This window comes from Pongo pygmaeus, chromosome 18 (assembly GCF_028885625.2).
Source record: "Pongo pygmaeus isolate AG05252 chromosome 18, NHGRI_mPonPyg2-v2.0_pri, whole genome shotgun sequence".
NCBI lineage: Eukaryota > Metazoa > Chordata > Mammalia > Primates > Hominidae > Pongo > Pongo pygmaeus.
In genome coordinates, this window is record NC_072391.2 from 54,363,077 (window position 1) to 54,384,193 (window position 21,117).

The window sequence follows — 21,117 nt, forward strand, 5'->3', positions numbered from 1 at the left end:
ATAAATTTTAGGATTTTTTTTACTATTTCTGTGAAGAATGTCATTGGTATTTTGATAGGGATTGCATGTAATCTGTAGATTGCTTTGAGTAGTATAGACATTTTAACAATATTGAGTCTTCCAATCCATGAACATGGTATATCTTTGTGTCCTCTTTGATTTCTTGCGTTAGTGTTTTATAGTTTTCATTGTAGAGATCTTTCACTTCTTTGATTAAGTTATTCTTAGGTATCTTATTTTATTTATAGCTTTTGTAAATACAATTACTTTCTTGATTTCTTCTTCAGATTGTTTGCTATTGGCATATAGAAACGCTATTGATTTTTGTATATTAATTTTATATCCTGCAACTTTAGTGAGTTTGCTTTTTAGTTCTAATAGTTTTTGGCGGATTTTTTTAGGTTTTCCTAAATGTAAGATCATATTATTCACAAACATGGATAATTTGACTTCTTCCTTTCCATTTTGGATGCCCTTCATTTCTTCCTCTTGTCTGAATGCTGTAGCTGGCACTAGCTTCTTCTTTTTGCCACAGCAGCCTGCCTTAGAAACATGAACACTCTTTCTTTTGCAGTTTTAAAAGAAGGTAGACAGCTGACCTATGAGAAAGTGAACTTGAGTAGCATTAGGGCCATGCTGAATAGCAATGATGTCAGCGAGTACCTGAAGATCTCACCTCATGGCTTAGAGGTAGGTAACGCTTCTACAGTTGGACCCTTTGTGGGATGAGAGGGTAATTATTTTAATCCTTGCATAGCCAGTTGTCTTAGGGCTGGTGCTTCCCTCTCTCCCTGTATTTTGGAAATGTTGCTGACTTCAGGGGGAAGTCTCGATGAAAGAGCTGCTTATGAACAGAAGGTACCATAAGGCACTAGATGTGTCAGGATTAAAGAACTGTTTGAAGAATGGCTGCAAACAATTCTTTGATTCTGTATGTTGCCAAATGCCTTAATATAGTTTGGTTTTGTACTTTTTGTCACTGAGGATGGACAGAGGAGGAAGCAGTAGTCCACCAGAAGCTTTAATAAGGAAAAATACACTCAACCTTCCCAGTAGTCAGTTATCTTTGGTGGTCTTCAGGCCCTCATGATTGATTGACACATTTTTTGGTTTTGCCAGGCTCGCTGTGATGCCTCCTCTTTTGAAAGTGTGCGTTGCACCTTTTGTGTGGATGCTGGGGTATGGTACTATGAAGTAACAGTGGTCACTTCTGGCGTCATGCAGATTGGCTGGGCCACTCGAGACAGCAAATTCCTCAATCATGTGAGTACCCTAGAGAACTGTGAAAATGGGGGCAGTGGCAGTTTGCTTTTTCCCCCTAGTTGGTGGGTGGAAAATACTTATTTTTCAAATAGATTTGCTCAATAATCTTTTCTTGGGCAGAGCCACATAGTACCAGGTCCCTAACAATGATCTACTAAACTGATAGAGAAATAGGGAAAACAAGTGAAATTGCCCCTCGGCCTTTTCTTTTTCTTGAATCTTAAGTTCACTCTAATTTTTCACCTAGAGGCTGGATGTGTCCTTTGTCTTTGTAGGCTCTGCTTCCACCCCAGCCACATATTTGGCTCATTTCTTATACAGGAAGTAGTGCTGATTATTACCTTGAGTTGAAGCTCTAAGCGCTTTGTAGGGATTCCTTTCCTGTCAAAAAATAGAGTGTTGGCTTGACTTCTTTCACTTGACTTTTACCTAGTAATTAGTTGGCACATTTTTCTCAATATTCAATTATTTATCTTTTGTTATAGAAAGCTGTAATATAAAAGGGAAACTTAAATCCTAGAGTAAGTAGCATTGAAGGTTTTGGAGTTCCTCCCTTTCCTACAGATGTATGATTTCTTGCCACTTTATACCCTTCTAACACCCAGGCCAATTGGCTTTCTTCTGATGATCAAATTATAAGCTGTTTGGAATTAATCCAGTTTTGATCAGGAATATTTTGTTTTCATATGGTTTCTACCATTTGAGGTGGGAAAAGCCCCATAGATTATTTTGTTAATCTAAATAATAGCCCCCCCTCGAATATGTAAGATCCTGGAATGGGTTTTAGAAGTGATCCAACAAAATCCAGCTAAACTTGCTGGCCATAAGCATGGTGAGGTTTTCTGGTTTTCTGCTTTGCTTTTAGAGACAGGTCTCACTGTGTTGCTCAGGCTGGCCTCAAACTCCTGGGCTCAAGCCATCCTCTTACCTCAGCCTCCTGAATAGCTGAGACTACAGTCACATCCCATGGTGACCTATTTATAAGCATAGTTTTTAAAGGCCTATTTCAGCAAGGCTGTATTTCACCCTGGAATTGTTGATGGTGTATTATTAAAACTCCTAGGCTGGAGAGAGACAAATTGAAGGAAAAGGGCCAGTGGAGAGGTCAAGTCTGTACTCCTGTCTGGGGTGGAGAACTAGACCCCAGTCTGCCAATCATCTGATTCCCACAATAGCTTTTACTGTTAAAATTTCCATTTCACAGATGAGAAAACTGAGACAGAGTAGGAAGAAACTCATACCAGAATTCAGTGGCCTTCCTATTCTACAACAGTTGTTTTCTTTGTATTCAAAAATGGGGAAAATCTCAGAATTAGCTAGTTTCCTCATTTGGAAGTGAAAAATTGTTCTAGAACTAGAAGTAGTAGGGGATTCTTCCAGGGAGGAAGCTTCGATATAAAATTTGTCTCTCCTGATTTGGCAGCAAACACACGACAGATCTAGGTCTGACACTGAATGTTACAAATGTGTTTTTTTAATGGCCAGTGAAGCTGGATCATTTCATCTGCTCGATGAAACTATAATTTTTGCCATGTAGTTGCAGACCTTTGGTTTGTCAAGTTAAAGACTTAAATACTGTTTTTTTATCCTCCAGATCACTTGACAGGCTGTTGGTTTCTTTAAAAACAAACATTCTTCCCTGATCCAAGCATTAGCTGATTCCCTATTAGAAATTGATAAAGTCTGATATGATGTCTTTTGCCAAATACAGGATTTTAATGATGTTGCCATGTTTAAAACTTTGCTTTAAATGTACATTGTTCTGGTGATTCTGAATCTTTTTGCCTATTCAGACAGGGTGTGATTCTATGGAGTAAGTCATTCCTAGGATACACCCAGTTTCAAAAGATTCTAAGTCTCTCCATAGTGCCTCTTACTTGAACTCTTGCTGCTTAGGTTTCCATTTTAAAAGGCTGGCCACTGGGCTCAATGTTAGGTCATTAAAATAAGCTTAAGGATAGTTCTGTTCAGGTAACCTCCAGAACAGTTTGTGTTGTTGTATTGTATATTTTTATGGAGGCTTAGGAGGAGCAACTCTCCAAGGGTGTACTCTGATTTATCTAAAACATCTTTTGCCTTTTGGCCAGGCGCAGTGGCTCACACCTGTAATCCCAGCACTTTGGGAGGCTGAGGTGGGTGGATCACTTAAGGTCAGGAGTTTGACTGGCCAACATGGTGAAACCCCGTCTCTACTGAAAATAAAAAATTAGCTGGGCTTGGTGGCGGGCGCCTGTAATCCCAGCTACTCGGGAGGCTGAGGCAGGAGAGTTGCTGGAACGTGGGAGGCAGAGGTTGCAGTGAGCCCAGATAGTGCCACTGCACTCTAGCCTGGGCGATAGAGTGAGACTCTGTCTCAAAAATAAATAAATAAATAATCTTTTGCTTTTTTGTGAGCGTCTGTCATGTGATAGGTCTTTCACATATTCATCTTTAATCTTTTTGAGAGTTTGGAAAGATATTATCCTGCCATTTAAAGATGAGGAAAATCAAGTTCAGAGAAATTTAGAAACTTCCCCAAAGCCATCTAGTCTCCAGCTGCTAGAGATTTCAGGTCAGGATAGTCCATGCTCCTTCCCCTATTGAAGCATCTGCCTTGGAGAAAATGACTCTGGCTATCTCAGACAGAAAAGGAATGACTTACAAGCCTTTCCGGGGCCTCCAGATTATGGAGAAGTTTTGGAACTAGACAGGTTCCAAGGCTGTCAGGGCCAAGAAACAGGAAGTACAATAGCTGGTGTTTTAGGGGAACGATCTGGCCAGCATGCAGCCACCATTGCTGCTGGAAATCAATCCTAACTATCCCTCTGTTTGGGGTCACTTGCACCATACTGAGTGTTTGATGGGAAGGTCCAGCTGGCCAAGCCTAGGTCATATCTTACCTTTCTACTTCCAAAGGAGGAGGCAGAACACTGTCTTCATACATTTCCCTTAATAGGAAACGGTTGGGATGCCCTATAGCAGGAAAAAGGACAGTGTCCACCACATGGGAAAGACACTCAAACTATTCCCTGAATGACAAGCTGTGGATAAACTTTCTTTTGTTTGGATTTGGTAATGTTTCCATTGCTAAAATATGCATGACCAAAAAACAGGTAGTTCAAAATAAATACCAAGCTAGACACTCTATTCTCTCATTTATCTGTCCTAGCCAATGGAAACCAAAATTAATCCTGCTGGGAACATTTTGAGCTGAGAGAAGGTGTAGGACATCTAGGTTGTTCTCTGAGATGTAAGCTTAAGAGATTTTTAAAGTGCATCTCTGCTAGGCAGAGGCATCTTCTCCTTAAATCTGTAGATGCTGCTCTGTAGTTAAAGTTATTAGAGTTCCTTCTTTGTGCTACAGTGCCACTCTGTTGTGGAACTTATCCAGTCATCAAAGACATTGCATGGTAAAGAATATGTAACGAGTCTGCTCTACCAACTCCTGGTGGCTAGCTTCTAGGAATTTCTTCCAAGTGTTCTGTCAAGGACTTCTCAGGACATTAGAAGGTGAAGATAGAAAAGAATTGCTTGACTTTTACTTATGCCCCAATGCCTACATTTTAGTGGTTTTTAAGTTTTTTACTTACTGACTTGTTCAGCCTTTGAAAGGGGTGGCAAGGCATTCTTTCTAGCAAGTGGTGAATTTCTTTTGTTTTGTTTTGTTTTGAGACAGAGTCTCGCTCTGTCACCCAGGCCAGGGTGCAGTGGCACGTGATCTCTGCTCACTGCAACCTCTGCCTCCCAGGCTCAGGCGATTCTTGTGCCTCAGCCACCAGAGTAACTGGGATTATAGGTGTGCGCCACCACACCTGGATAATTTTTGTAATTTTAGTAGAGACAGGGTTTTGCCGTATTGGCCAGGCTGGTCTCAAATGCCTGGCCTCAAGTGATCTGTACCCCAAAGTGTTGAAATTACAGGCATGAGCCACTGCTCCTGGCAGCCTTGGATGGTGAATTTCTAAGGAATTAGATGCAAGCTCATTTAACTCTTGAATAGTCTGAATAGTGAATATCAATAGCTGTTTCAGAAGAGTCACTTTGGAGAGCGTTCATCCAAATTCAGTATGTTGTAATCCAAAAATCCAGTACAAAATCATTGTTGCATTCACCAGAACTTTTTTTCCAATCTATCTCCTCACGGTATTGTTTGCCCCATAGAAGAAGCAGGCCATCAGGACCATTGATCTTACTTGGATTTGGCCATTTTCAATTTCTTTCTATAGTAAAACTTTTCACCATTGTTCCTTAAAGATAGCAGTTGTCTGATTTGCATGCTTCTTCTATTTTTTATAAGCACTCAAAATAATTTCTTAAGATCTCAGCCACCCTTTTATTTTAACAGTTCTGTGAAATAATTGAAAGGCAGTAAGTAATAAAAAGAAGAAACTGCCAGGCGCAGTGGCTCACGCCTGTAATCCCAGCACTTTGGGAGGCCAAGGCGGGCAGATCACCTGAGGTCTAGAGTATGAGACCAGCCTGACCAACATGGAGAAACCCCATCCCTACTAAAAATACAAAATTAGCTGGGCCTGGTGGCGCATGCCTATAATCCCAGCTACTCAGGAGGCTGAGGCAGGAGAATCGCTTGAACCCGGGAGGCAGAGGTTGTGGTGAGCCAAGATCGTGCCATTGCACTCCAGCCTAGGCAACAAGAGTGAAACTCCATCTCAAAGAAAAAAAAGAAGAAACTGCCAAGGACCTGTACAATCCTCAAATCAAGCTGATCTCAGAATAGCTTTTAGCTGAGTGTCCGCTATAACCTTTCTCTTATCTCCAGTTTTGAAATCTCTGAATATTTGGGTATTTTGAAGTCTGCCACATGCAAGAAAGGTATTTGCCTGATCTGATCTTGTTACTGGAAAGGGTCTGGATCCAGATCCCAAGAGAGGGTTTTTGGACCTCGCGCAAGAAAGAATTTGGGGCAAGTCCATAGAATAAAGCGAAAACAAGTTTATTAAAGAAACAGAAGAATGGCTACTCTATAGGCAGAGCAGTGGCGTGGGCTGCTCAACTGAGCATATTTAGTTATTTCTCGATTATATGCTAAACAGGGGTGGATTATTCATGAGTTTTCTGGGAAAGGGACAGGCAATTCCTGGAACCAAGGGTTCCTCTCCTTTTTAGACTATATAGGGTAACTTCCAAACTGCCATGACATTGTAAACTGTCATGGCACCCATTAGAGTGTCTTTTAGCATGCTAATGCATTATAATTAGCATATAATGAACAGTGAAGATGACCAGAGGTCACTTTTGTTGCCATCTTGGTTTTGGTGGGTTTTGGCCAGCTTCTGGCTGGCTTCTTTATTGCATCCTGTTTTATCAGCAGGGTCTTTGTGACCTGTATCTTGTGCTGACCTCCTATCTCATCTTGTGACTAAGAATGCCTAACCTCTTGGGAATGCAGCTGAGCAGCCCAGCAAGTCTAAGCCTCATTTTACCCTGCCCCTATTCAAGATGGAGTCTCTCTGGTTTGAATGCCTCTGACAATCTTGTGCTGATATGCAAGTGTACTGACTGATCTTGGAATCAGAAGAATTTAGGTTCAAACCTGGTTCTGTTTCTGGGGCAAGTAATATATGCTTGGGCAAGCTGGTTGACCTCTCTGAGCCTTTGTTTCCTCTTAAAATGGAGTCTGATGCCACTAGCCTCATGATAATGTTAGTGAGAATTAAATGAACTAACAAATGTGAAAGTGCCTGAACAAAAGAGGCACTGGGAAAATATTTGTTGAAGTCATTATCTATTCACTTGGAACCAGCCCTCTAAGTCATAACTTCAGTATTTTCAAAAAACCATGAGCTCTCTCTTCATCCAGAAAGCTTAGAATCCCAGCCATTAGGTCAGTGGTCGTAAAAGACACACTCTGTGTTCCCAGGTCAGAGCAGGCAGACTTGCTAATCTTCTGGGCCTTGTCTCTCTCCAGGAAGGCTACGGCATTGGGGATGATGAATACTCCTGTGCGTATGATGGCTGCCGGCAGCTGATTTGGTACAATGCCAGAAGTAAGCCTCACATACACCCATGCTGGAAAGAAGGTATTCATTCCCTCCATTATAAATTTATCAAGTGGGTTAAGACATCTGGTTATTATGAAGCATTTATTACATTAAGCCTTAAAATGTCTTAGAAGAAGATCAAATGTGAAAAGGGATATTAACTTTTGTGTCACTGCCAAGGATATAAATGGTATTCCTCTGATAAATTTACCTCTGGTGGAGTCCTTCCTGTAGCAAAAACATTTCAGAAAATAAATTTTTTACATTTGTCAGAAAATGATACTCAAGATTAGTATGAATTCTATTTTCCTCTTTGGATCTGTTTTGAATTAAAAGCAGCCATGGCAATATCAGGGACACTGGAATTGTAATGCCACTAAAATGAGGATTTTTCAGGGACGAGATGGCTACGAAACAGGTTCTATCCAGTGGCCATATGATAGAGGAAGTAGGGTCATATGATAGAGGATATAACCCAACTCTTTCTCCAAGCATCCGTCTTTCATTTTGCTACCCCAATCAGCATTATGGATATAAACTGAATTTTTAGGCATGCTAAGAAAGCAGAAATTTAGGCTGAGGCAGGTGGATTGCTTGAAGTCAGGAGTTCAAGACCAGCCTGGCCAACATGGTGAAACCTCATCTCTACTAAAATACAAAAATTAACCAGGTGTGGTGGCACCCACCTGTGGTCCCGGCTACTTGGGAGGCTGAGGCAGGAGAATCACTTGAACCCAGGAGGCAGAGGTTGCAATGAGCCGAGATTGCGCCACTGCACTCCAGCCTGAGCAACAGAGTGAGACTCCATCTCAAAAAAAAAAAAAAAAAAGGAAAGAAAGCAGGAATTTGCCCACCCCCATGTGGAAACAGCTCCACTTGATTAAATTGATGGTGTGGGAAAAAAAATCAGAAAAGCCAACAGGAACACTCATTTTAATGGCTCGCAGGTTCTTGAAGGAACGTAAAACTTCTTCATTTAACGGAGCATATGATAAAGGCACTGTTTTCAAAAACTAGCTTGTTTTTTAATAAGAATTTTTTAAAGGATTATTCGAGTAATATGTTTATTATAAAAATTTGAAAAATAGAAAAATGAATAAACTAAAAATCCCCTGTAATTTCTCCAGAGATTTTTTAAAAACACTTAAATTTTATATATTTTTGTTGTTGTTATACTTAATACCTTGAACAGCTTTCCAGGTTATTAAATAACATTACTTTTTATTGTTGTTTTTGAGACAGGGTCTCATCTATCAGTAGCCCAGGCTTGCGTGCAGTGGTGTGATCATAGCTCATACAGCCTTGACCTCCCAGGCACAATCCATCCTCCCACCTCAGCCTCTCCAGTAGCTGGGACTACAGGGACACACCACCACGCCCGGCTAATTTTTGTATTTTTTTGGTAGAGACAGGATTTTGCCATGTTGCCCAGGCTAATCTCAAACTTCTGGGCTCAAGTGATCCACCCAACTCTGGCCTCCCAAAGTGTTGGGATTACAGGCCTGAGCCCCCATGGCCCAGCTAATAACATTACTTTTAATGGCTTCTCAATATTCCATTATATAGTTGTACTATGATATACTAATTAATGCCTCATTGTTGGACACTGACATTTTTGCCTTTTAAAATTATCATTATAGACCATTCTGGATTTTCTCAAGACAAAACTCTTAGAAGTGAAACTTCTCTGGCAAGGAGGATATAGAATATCAAAGCTTTTGCTATATATTGCCAGATTTTCCTCCACCAGCATTGAGTGTCCATTTTTCTTGTCATTGCTGTGTAATTTCATTTGTTTATCTTTGACAAACAAATTTGTTTATCTCATCTTTCAAAACCAAAATTGGGCCAGACGTGGTGGCTCATACTTTTAATACCAGCACTTTTGGAGGTCAAAGTGTGAGGATCCTTTGAGAGGATCACTTGGGGCCAGGAGTTTGAGATTAGCCTGGGCAACATAATGAGACCCCCCCATCTCTACAAAGAAATTTTAAAAATTTGCCAGGGGTGGTGGCACGTGCCTGTAGTCCTAGTTACTCAGGAGGCTGAAGCAGGAGGACCACTTGAGCCCAGGAGTTTGAGGCTGCAGTGAGCTAGGATTGTACCACTGCACTCCAGCCAGGGTAATGGAGCAAGACCCTGTCTTAACAACAAAACCAAAAACTGAAACCTTAGAGTTTACTTTATCTGATAAGTGAAGATAAATGCTTTTTTTTTTTTTTTTTTTTTTGAGATGCAGTCTCACTCTCTCGCCCAGGCTGGAGTGCAGTGGCGCGATCTCAGCTCACTGCAACCTCCACATCCAGGGTTCAAGCGATTTTCCTGCCTCAGCCTCCCGAGTAGCTGGGATTACAGGCACCCACCATTAACACCCGGGTAATTTTTGTATTTTTAGTAGAGATGGGGTTTCACCATGTTGGCTGGGCTGGTCTCAAACTGACCTCAGATGATCTGCCCGCCTTGGCCTCCCAAAGTGCTGGGATTATAGGCATGAACCACCACGCCCTGCTTTTTTTTTTTTTTCTTTTTTTTTCTTTTTTTTTTTTTTGAGACAGATTTTTGCCCTGTCACCCAGGCTGGAGTGCAATGGCATGATGTCGTCTCACTGCAACCTCCGCCTCCCAGATTCAAGTGGTTCTCCTGCTTCAGCCTCCCGAGTAGCTGGGATTACAGGTGCCCACCACCACACCCAGCTAATTTTTGTATTTTTAGTAGAGACGGGGTTTCACCATGTTGGCCAGGCTGGTCTTCAAACTCCTGACCTCAGGTGATCCGCCCGCCTTGGCCTCCCAAAGTGCTGGGATTACAGGCGTGAGCCACCTTGCCCAGCCTGCCTTGCCTTTTTTTTTTAAAGAAAGGCATATTTTGGGGTAGTTATCTAGGGAGTTATAAATCTCACCAGAGAGGCAAGTAACCACATGATTTTTTGATCTTACCATATTTCATTGAGCCCAAAATGCATATTTTTCCCCACATTTTAACATCTTTGAAATTGGGATGCATCTTAAGATTGGCTTGTCATAATTTAATTGGCAGTATTTTTTTCTTATTGTTACATTAAAATATTGGTGTATAGGGGTCAGATCAGTTACAGAAGAAACAAAAATGAACATGTTGAATGCATAGCTAAAGATGCAGACTTAATACAGTGCCATTGAAACACTTGAGATGCTTAGCAAAGAATCCTGGTAGTACACATCATTATCCTAACAGTGTTTCTCTTTATCCTCTAGGAGATACAGTAGGATTTCTGTTAGACTTGAATGAAAAGCAAATGATCTTCTTTTTAAATGGCAACCAGCTGCCTCCTGAAAAGCAAGTCTTTTCATCTACTGTGTAAGTAGCTCTTCTCAGTCAAAAATTCGAGTAGATGCACGGAATGCCCTTTTCTCTAGGAAAAAAAAGTCTTTGTCCATTTATATATGCAATTGTGATGAGAAATTGATTAATTTCAAGTGATTGGGAACCCATTTGATCAGACCTAAAACTATCCCAAAGTTTGATACAGGAAGATAAGGCAGAATATTCTCTGGTCACAGACCTGTGTGGGTTATAAACACAATCTGTCACTCTTCCTTTCTGCCAGGGTAGGATTGACTCACCCTGCCTTTCTGAAAACTGTTCTATCTATTAACTCTGTTTTGATTTTTATTAATTCTATTGGCCTCTGTACTCATTTTATTTGTAGATCTGGATTTTTTGCTGCAGCTAGTTTCATGTCATATCAACAATGTGAGTTCAATTTTGGAGCAAAACCATTCAAATACCCACCATCTATGAAATTTAGCACTTTTAATGACTACGCCTTCCTAACAGCTGAAGAAAAAATCATTTTGCCAAGGTAAGGAATCTGCCCAGGCTATCTCCAGACTTTCACATGAATCTTATGAGAAATTAAACAATTTATAATCAACTTTAAAAGAATATAACAAATAAATTTTGAAAACCTGAGTAAAATGGATGACTTTTCAGGAAATACAAATTTCTAAGGCAGATCCCAGAAGAAATATACAAAAACTAATTATTGTATATATCTGTCCCCAGAAAGCACCAGACCCAGGTGGTTTCACAGGGGATCTCTACCAAATCTTTAGGTAACAGATAACCTTATTGTTATTTAAAATGTTACCAAACCCAGAAAGACGGAACACTTTCAAATTTTGTTTGTGAGATAAATAAGATTGGTATAAAAATCAGAAAAATATGACACACGTACACACAAACTGCAAACTAACTTCATGTGAATGTCAGTGTCAAAATCCTAAATATTAGGAAATCTACTGCACCTTTTAACAGACCTGGCTTTATTGAAACAGACTTTTTATGTAGTTTCAACTGTGTGGCAAAGATGACAACACTGTTCCACAACCATCAGTGAATACCATCTTGCATAAAATTTCACAGCCCTTATTTGACAAAAACTGTGATTGGCATTAATTTTTCAGATGAATGCCTGCTTTGCTTCCTTGTGAGATGAATGTAGTCTATTTCTTAGGCTGGGGAAAGACTCCAGCTGCTTCCTGGTAATTACGTCAAGTTGAAGCTTGTTTCACAATGTGAGCTAAAGTTTATCATTTTAAACAGAGCAGCTGCCTGATTAAAGGGTATTCCTGTTACTAATACCACATATCTTATATCAGTAAGAGAGTCTCTCTCAGCAGCCAAGGCCAGCATACTGGCCATGACATAGCTAATGTCGGACTGTTAGGCCCCTGAAGGTATCTGTAACATAATCCTAGCTCTTGTTTTGTCTCAAAAAGCAGATCTGCAAGCAGTGCTCTGGGCTGTGCTTCACCTTGGAATCACTGTCTCAGTGGTTCAATAGTTTCCAGATGAATTAGAAAATGGGACAATGATGGTAGCGTTGTCTGCAGATGGTAGCACTGGCAGCAGAGCCTCAGTAATAGCCCAAGAACATAAGGGTTGCATATGTTCCCGCTCAGGGTTCTGAGGTTAATTCCTAGAACTTTTCATTCAGGCTCATCCTTGGTGCCTCACAAGAGATTCTGAACTTTAAATTCCTCTTGTCCAAAGTCTGAGGGGACACCTCTCCCTTATCTATCATACCCCATTCTTTTTCATCTAGCCTGCCTTTTCCTTGGATGAAGCCCACAAATAAGTCTTCTCACATATACCCTAAAAGGGACAATTGATCCATCTAAATTCCCATGGGGACTGGACATAGTTAAAATGCTTCAGCATTTAGTTAACTGCTCCTGCAGAATTAAAACTTCCCAAACTCAGATGGCAATGGGCGTTAACTGTCAGAGTCTCATTTTATGGGCAGCTTATACATACTCTCTTGGTAACCATGTATATAAATTTTGTACCCAAAGTTCGTCTTTTCTTGAATAAGAACAGCTGAATTCCAAGCTAGGTCAATCCTATGCTGTCTCTAGACTGTTTTCTCTGATAGTAACAAGAAGATAGAGTTGTCAGGAGCCTGATTGAGTGGCCACCTTAGTGCCAACCTCCTTCTTGGACCTTGCTGCCCTTAACATTCCAGTTGTGCTTAATTGTAAATTGTGGCATTAAGTATGAACTTACTTAAGACCATTTTCTGTGCCATTAATATTTTCATCCTGTGTTCCAAAAATGTATATTCAGTGATACTTTATATTCATTGGAATATTACTCCTTTCTGGCATCAGGGTAGGAGATCATGGCCCTGTTACTACTAACTGGGATTTTATAAATTGTTCTGTGTTGTATATACTCTCTGTCTGTAATTCTTCCATTCATTCTTTTTTTCTTTAACCTTTTTATTATGGAAAATTTCAAATACATACAGAAGAAAAAAATAATAGTACAGTGAAGCACCACATACCCACTCTCAGCTACAAGTCATCCACTCACAGCCACTGCTTCTCCTACAGTCTTCTCTCATCTCTGTTTTTTTATTTTTATTTTTTATTTTTTGAGACAGGGTCTCACTCTGTTGCCCGGGAGTGTGGTGGCACAGTCTCAGGTCATTGCAACCTCCATCTCCCAGGCTCAAGCGATCCTCCCACCTCAGCCTCCTGAGTAGCTGGGACTACAGGCATGCCAACACACCCAGCTAATTTTTGTATTATTTGTAGAGACTGGGTTTCACCATGTTGCCCAGGCTGGTCTTGAACTCTTGGGTTCAAGCCATCTGCCTGCCTCCCAAAGTGCTGGGATTACAGGCGTGAGCCACTGTGCGTGGCCCCTCATCTGTTAATAACTCCTTTATCATCCCAGTTTCCCTGGCCATAACCGTAGAGTATCCTTGACACCTTACTTTCTGCTATTTCCACATTCAATCCCTCAGCAAATCCAGTAGGCTGTGCCTTCAGAATATATCCAAAATCCAACTACTCATCACCCTCACTGCTGCTACCATGGTCCAAGCCTCCACCATTTCCTACCTATATTATTTTTGTCTTGCCTTCTACCTTGTTCCTCCCCAGATCCCCTTCAGTCTATTCAACACAGCCTCCAGAATGATTTGTTACAACGTAAGTCAGATCACACACTTCTCTGCTCAAAAGACGCCAGTGCGTGGCTTCCTATTCACTGAAGGGAAAAGCCAAAACCTTTCCGGTGACCTCCCAGGCCCTGTACAATTTGTCCTCTCCCTTCCCTGTGTTACTTTTCTGACCTATTTCCTACCCTCTCCCATTTTCTCATGCTCCTTCAGCCACCCTGGCTTCCTTGCTGCTCCTGAAACACACCAGGCCTATGATAGCTTCAGGGCACTTGCTGTTCCTGCTACCCAAAATGGTTTCTCCAAACAACCACAAAACTCACTTCCTCACTCCCTTTACCTCAATATTACCTTAGTGAGACCTTTCCTGGCTGCCATATTTAAAATTGTTTTAATAACACCCCACCTCTGATGTGTACACTCCTTGTCCTTCCCATTTTCTCTTTTCTTCATAGTATTTATCAGCATTTAACACTGTATTTTACTTACCTTGTTTATTTCTGTCTTCCCCTACTGGAGCATAAGCTCTCCAAAGGCAGGGATACATTTTTAGTCCTCTGTTCACTGCTGAATCTCTAGGGCTTGGAACAGTGCCTGGCACACTGTAAGCCCGTAAGTGAACTGAATACATGCTTCATGCTTCCCTTGCCCATCTATTAGGGCTGTACCTTCAGCAGAACAGTTTTGCCTGTCTGCTTCCATTCCATGCTGAGTGAAAGTATAATGGAAGGGTTCTAACTTGAGGTGTTTGGACTTGCAGGGAGTCTAAAATGGACTGTTATAAACCCCTTGAAATTGTATAAAAAGTTGTATATGTGTGTTTTTCTTGAGAAAGGCTCTATGCTTGTGAGCAGACTCTTACATATGTGACTTAAAAGGTTGAAATTTGCTGGTAACATAAAAAGAGCACTGGACTTAGAACTAAAGGATTTGAATTTGATTCCTGACCGCATACCTTATATAAGTCATTTCCTTGAACTTTGTCTATAAAATGGGAATGGTTATACCTCCTTCATTCGCTACTTTAGAAAATGATTGTAGGATTGAAAGGAGATGGCATGTATGAAAACCTTACTGAACAAAGTTTAAGGAATATATCTCACAGGTGCAGAGCATTTTCAAAACATTTCATATGCATCACTGCTAACAGGCCCCCTGTTGACAAAATGTATTTCAAATTGCTTTTTCTACTCAGGCACAGGCGTCTTGCTCTGTTGAAGCAAGTCAGTATCCGAGAAAACTGCTGTTCCCTTTGTTGTGATGAGGTAGCAGACACACAATTGAAGCCATGTGGACACAGGTAAGAGGATTTGTTTGGTTGTTTCCTCTTTTGTACTTTATATTAGGCAAAGTTTCATACTGTTCTTGAATTGCTAGTTCCATGTCTGTTCGTCAAGTTTTATTGTATCTAAAGCAGGCTGAATGAGGAACTAGAGTTTAAGTAGAACCTGGCTGTCTTCCAGAAAGTACCTGAAATAGAAGCTGCTGCTTGATGTGGATGGCTTCTTGTTTTGTTTACTCAGTACTGTATTTTTCATACAATTTTGGCTTCACAAAATGTAACAGGTTTAATGCTATTTATGAGCTTCCTGGGCACTCTTTTAGTTTCAGAGCTTCCTCATTTACTTCTTATTTACAGTCAACCATTGAGAAGTTAGCAGCCTCCATGTCATCTTACTAAATTTCAGTTGTATGAGATGAACTCAGAGGGCAGCCTGGACCCTATAGAACAGAGTGAGCATCAGCAAGAGAAGCAAGTAAGATGGTCCCCAGGAAGGCTAGCCCAACTAAGTTTAGAAAGGAGAAGAGCAGTTGGGCAATGTGGCGTCCTGGCCAGTCAATGTGTGCCGATTGTTTATGAGCAACACTCAAGTTGATGTTACAAGCCAGCTACCTATAATTCATCATATCCCATACCCTGCCTTGGTCTTATTTTTGACATAGCTTTAGTCACGTGGCTCCACAGGGGTCCAGAGCCTGGAGTGATGGACCCAGTTTGTCATCCCCAGGAATGACTCAGCCTGGGCCCCTGACTCTGCCTCTCTACATTTGTTGTCTTTTGAAACGGGTTATCTAATTGGCTGTGCACTTAAAGGAAGTAGAGTGTGTCTCATTTCACCCTTAGCTATACCAGCCTCTCTTCTGAAAGAAAGGCACAGTGATTCCAGCTGTGATTAATCCTCCCTATTACTTCTACAGCCCAGAATTTCTCAGTTTGAGCATATTTAGAGGTTTTAGTTATCAGGGCCTCACAGACAGATGCAGAGTTTAAAGGTTGGATATCTTCATGCCCTTTTTGATCTTTGTTTCTGTAAGAATGTTAAGATCTCAAACAGCAGGATCTGGTCTTAATCATCTTTGAGCTCTCTGGCCCTGTGGTCTTGCACATAATACAAGGGGTCATTAATGAGTGCTGAAATATAAAACTTTAGAACTAGGTATCTTAATTATGATCATAGTCTCCATAGTAGATATATATCCAAAATAGAATTGGAAGAGGACATTAAAAGAATTATAAGAAAATTTAGCTAAACTTTGAGCAGCAACAACAATTTTAAAAGGGATATAGGGACAAAGAAAGGAAACCTGGATAAAATGAATTACAAGAGTCAATCCCCAAAGGTGACTGAAAATCTAAGCATTCCTGTTACCATAAAAGAAGTTGAAATGGTTATCAAAGCTACCTTTGCCTTCTCTTCCACAAGTACTAAGGCTAGTTTCACAGGTGAACTCTTTACAATTTTCAGGGAATAGGTAGCCCAATTCTATTTAAACTTGGCCAAATCATACAGAAAGTAGGAAAACCATAATGTTATTTTTAGTAATCATACTAAAAGCTGATAAAACTCATAAAAAGAAAAAACTATTTTTTTAATGAATATAAATCTAAAACTCCCAAATAAAATATTAGAAAGTAAGACCCAGCAACACGACTGGCAGGGGGAGTTATCTTAGGAATGTAAGGATGGTACAATATAGAAATCTTAGGCTGGGCACGGTGGCTCACACCTGTAATCCCAGCACTTTGGGAGGCCAAGGTGGGTGGATCACAAGGCCAGGAGTTTGAGACCAGCCTGGCCAAGATAGTGAAACCCCATCTCTACTAAAAATACAAAAAAAATTAGCCGGGCGTGGTGGTGAGCGCCTATAATCCCAGTTACTCCGGAAGCTGAGACAAAGAATTGCTTAAACCTGGGAGGTGGAGGTTGCAGTGAGCAGAGATCGTGCCACTGCACTCCAGCCCAGCCAAGGGCAGGTTTTTTTGAGATGGAGTCTCGCTCTGTTGTCCAGGCTGGAGTACAGTGGTGTGATCTCAACTCACTGCAGCCTCTGCCTCCCAGATTCATGCAATTCTCCTGCCTCAGCCTCCCGAGTAGCTTGGATGACAGGCGCATGCCACCAGGCCCAGGTAATTTTTGTATTTTTAGTAGAGACAGGGTTTCACCATGTTGGTCAGGCTGGTCTCGAACTCCTGACCTAAAGTAATCCACCTGCCTCGGCCTCCCAAAAGTGCTGGGATTACAGGTGTGAGTCACCATGCCCAGCCTACAATATAGAAATCTTTAATATAATTACTCAAATAGGCCAGAGGCAGGAGAAGGGGCAGTTATCACTTCAAGAATGCTGAGAAAGCATTTGTTAAAATTCAGTATCCATTCCTAATGGATGAAATATTACAAAACAGAAATGAATGAAGGGACGAAAACAATATAAAATAGGAATGAATGGATACTTCCGTAACAATATAAAAAACACATATATTTCAGCCAAATGCTAGTATCTCCTTATTTTTTCATTTTTATTTATTTATTTATTTTTATTTAATTTTTTTTTTTTGAGACGGAGTCTCGCTCTGTCGCCCAGGCTTGAGTGCAGCGGCGTGCTCTCAGCTCACTGCAACCTCCGCCTCCCGAGCTCAAGTGATTTCTCTTGCCTCAGCCTCCCAAGTAGCTGGAATTACCAGCACCTGCCACCATGCCCAGCTAATTTTTGTATTTTTAGTAGAGACGGGGTTTCACCAGCTAGCATCTTTTTAATGGTGACACATGAGAAGCATTTCAAGAGATGTTGGGAATAAGATAAGGATGCCTACTGTCACCACTATGACTTACAAAATACACAAAAATCAGTAGCTCTTCTAGCTATATGTATAAATAGCAGCCAATTAGAACATATAATTTTTTTACAATGGTTAAAAAAAAGGGCTATCTAAGAATACATAGCAAGAAATATGTAGAGCGTATATGAAAAAAACTTTTAAACTACCAAAGAGTATAACAGAAGACTTAAATAAATGAGTCTCTTCTTGGATAGGAGGACCTCTCAGTATTGTAAAGGTGACAGTTTTCTCTAAACTGTAAGTTTAATTTGGTCAACATAAAAAGAGCAACGTGATTTTTTTCTGGAACTTGACATGCTGATTTAAAATTTAAGGCAAGAAAATTCTGAAAGGGAGACGACAACCATACCACATCTTAGAATACATTAAAATAAATGTTAATAGTTTGGTCCCATTACTATATGACAAGAATGGCAGAATAATGGAATACAATAAAAGCCCAGAAATAGAACTAACTAAAAATGAAAATTTACCATATGACAAAGGCATTGTGTCAAAACTGTGGTGAAAGATGGACTGTTTGGTAAATGATTCTGGGATAAATGGCTAGCTTTCTGGGGAGAAATATTATATCCCTACCTATATGTACACATCTGTAAGTATATGCTGTGCACATATAGAGTGTCTGAAAGAATGCATATGAACTTTTTACTTGTTCCTCAGACTAAGACAATTGAGGATCAGAAATGTAAGATTTACTTTTTATTTACATATTCATTCTTTTAAACCATGTATAATTAGTAACCCTTTCAATGAACAAACTTGTTAACATTTTAGATTTAGTTGGCAGGCAGTTGGAGTTTGACCTTTTGAAGCATTAACTTGACTGACTTTTCTGTGTTTCTCCCCAGTGACCTGTGCATGGATTGTGCCTTGCAGCTGGAGACCTGCCCATTGTGTCGTAAAGAAATAGTATCTAGAATCAGACAGATTTCTCATATTTCATGACACATGTGAAGAGGCATCGTGGACTTTTTTCTACTCAATTCCAGCCAATGTTGAAAAGAAAAAGAAAAAAAAACTCTCTAATCGGTTGTACACACATTGAAACTTATAGCCATGGCCAGATTTTATGCTAAAAATGGTAGTTTGTCAAAGACAAAATTCTCTTAGAATCTAATCCAACTTGCCAGCCCTGAGAAAATCCCTTTTAAGGCCAAGGAAAGCTGAATGCTAGCAGCCAGGCCTGTGGTACTTCCATGAAAAACCATAGCAGACAATGCCCTCCCAAGTACTGAAATCACACTGGAATCCTCCATGTTGGGTTCATTTGATTGTTTAACACAGGATGTGTTGTGTCATTCTGAAGTTTTTATTTGGGGCAGAAGTCTTTATGGAGATGTAAATGACAGCGTTTCTGGGTTATGCATAACTTCTCACTGGTCAGAGACACGAGTGTGTCAAGCATGGATATTGCATTGCAAGACTTGAATCTATAAAAATTAGAATCACACAGTACTACAAGCAAAACAGAGAACCTGAAAGAAGGTGCACAGACTGTAAGAAAAAACCCAAGTTTGTGATATTTCAGTGATTCCAAAGAACATTCTAGGTTTTTTGTTTGTTTTTTTGTTTTTTGGGTTTTTTTTTTTTTTACTGCAGAAAATTGGTGGTATTTTCACATTCATAGTGTTTCTATCCAATTTCAGTACCCACATTTAATGAGGAAAAAATGTTTTACCAATGAAGGAAGAATTCTTAAATTAGCTGTAATGTTAGGTTGGAGAAAATTTGGTATTTAGGGTATTTTTAGGGTACCATCAAATCAGATTTCTGTTTTTTTGTTAAAAAAATTTTTTTAATCAGTATTGTTTTTACAAGTAATATACTTTGAAATTCTTGAACTAATAGTCTCAAAAATTCTAGAGGACAGTCTGAGAACACGTATTTCTATTGTTCTAAATAAATACATGTTTTTGAATAGTAAGTTCAATCATGAATTATTGACTATGTCTTCATCAAAAGTGTTAATCCCTCTCAGGGTCTCTGGTGAAGACCTTCAAGAGTTTGGTTTTTTCTCCCAGGAAATTGGAAGGTAGAATTGTAAATTCTTAGAACTTCTTTTATAATGGTGTACCTCAGCAGCTGCCTTTCAATTTATGCCAAGTCCTTACAGAGTTTATACTTGAATAGTAAATATGTCTTCTGAGTTTTACAGTGTCTTAAACTCAATGCACATTTTTTTTTCTTCTTTTTCCACCCCTTCTTGTTTGTAGTTCATTATACCTGTCCTATTACAGAACTGATTTCCTTCCTGGCTGTACATGTTGGGGTGCTGGATTTTTTTCCGTGTCTTTAGTCTTCCATAAATCCAAAAATATATATATATATATATAAATATATATGTAGATACATGTTCTCTTCTTTAGCTTGTGGTGAATACAGTAATTTGCATTGAAGAATAAAACATCTGTTGCCTTTTTTGACTAAGATTTCACAACTTTCATTGGTGTATACTGCTAAGGTTCCAAGACATTATACTCTCAGACTTTAAGGGCTACTTTTGGGAGTAGGAGAGAATCAAGTATTAGAATTAAGAATAAGGCCACTTACTCATCCAGCAGATTGTTATTGAGCACCTAATATGTGCTGGGCACTGTGCCTATGTGGCATACAAAATATCTGTTTGTAGAGCTTATGTCTAATAAGCTTGTCTAATTATTGTCTATTATTATGTCTAACAGTAATTTGGAAGTGGTCCAGCTGAGACTAAAGGTAGTCTGTACATTTAGTGGAGAGAGGGAAAAATAGATGGAATTAATAGATAATTTGCCAGGCAAAGGAATGCAGGAGCCTAACAGCTTTCTAAAAATCTACCCTTGAAGTTTGTTCCTAAGGTGGGGAGAAGACAATATATTTGTGTTTATTGTAACAGATTTTTAGTGGAAAAGAATAGGGTCCTAGAGAGAAAGAGGGGGACCTAATTTAGATGGTGGTGGGAGTGTCAGAAGAAACCTCACTGAGGAAGTAACATTAGTGAAACTTAGAGGAGGAAGTAGGACATAGCCTGGCAGAGACAGGACTAGCTTCTAGGACTGGGTAGCTAGGCGAACACAACATTTTAGGCAAAGGCACTAACTGAGGAAGAATGGGTCTCAGTGGGTTTGGGGATCTGATGGAAGGCCCCTGTAACTGGAAAAATAGGAAGCAAGTAAGTAGAACAGGTAATGCTACAGTGTTGGAGAGGCCAGGGAACTGCTCAGAAGGCTATGTGAAGGATTTTCTATTTTATACTAAGTGCAGTAGAAAGCAAAGGTGTTTAAGCATGGAAGTGCCTTGATAATTCTAACAGATGGCTCTGGCTT

At 40.0% G+C, this 21,117-nt stretch overlaps 1 protein-coding gene across 3 annotated transcripts in view; it reads left to right on the top strand.

Moving 5' to 3' along the window:
• The window catches only part of RSPRY1 (ring finger and SPRY domain containing 1), a 51,150-nt gene extending 30,912 nt beyond the window's left edge, over nucleotides 1–20,238 (top strand). For all 3 annotated transcript variants that reach the window (XM_054454973.2, XM_054454971.2, XM_054454977.2), the window contains exons 9-15: nucleotides 575–690; nucleotides 1,120–1,263; nucleotides 7,172–7,283; nucleotides 10,478–10,580; nucleotides 10,933–11,085; nucleotides 14,888–14,992; nucleotides 18,664–20,238. In XM_054454973.2, the coding sequence (XP_054310948.1) occupies nucleotides 575–690; nucleotides 1,120–1,263; nucleotides 7,172–7,283; nucleotides 10,478–10,580; nucleotides 10,933–11,085; nucleotides 14,888–14,992; nucleotides 18,664–18,760 (830 nt within the window). In that variant the 3' untranslated portion in view covers nucleotides 18,761–20,238. The remainder of the gene's footprint in view (nucleotides 1–574; nucleotides 691–1,119; nucleotides 1,264–7,171; nucleotides 7,284–10,477; nucleotides 10,581–10,932; nucleotides 11,086–14,887; nucleotides 14,993–18,663) is intronic.
• The last annotated feature ends 879 nt before the right edge of the window (nucleotides 20,239–21,117 follow it).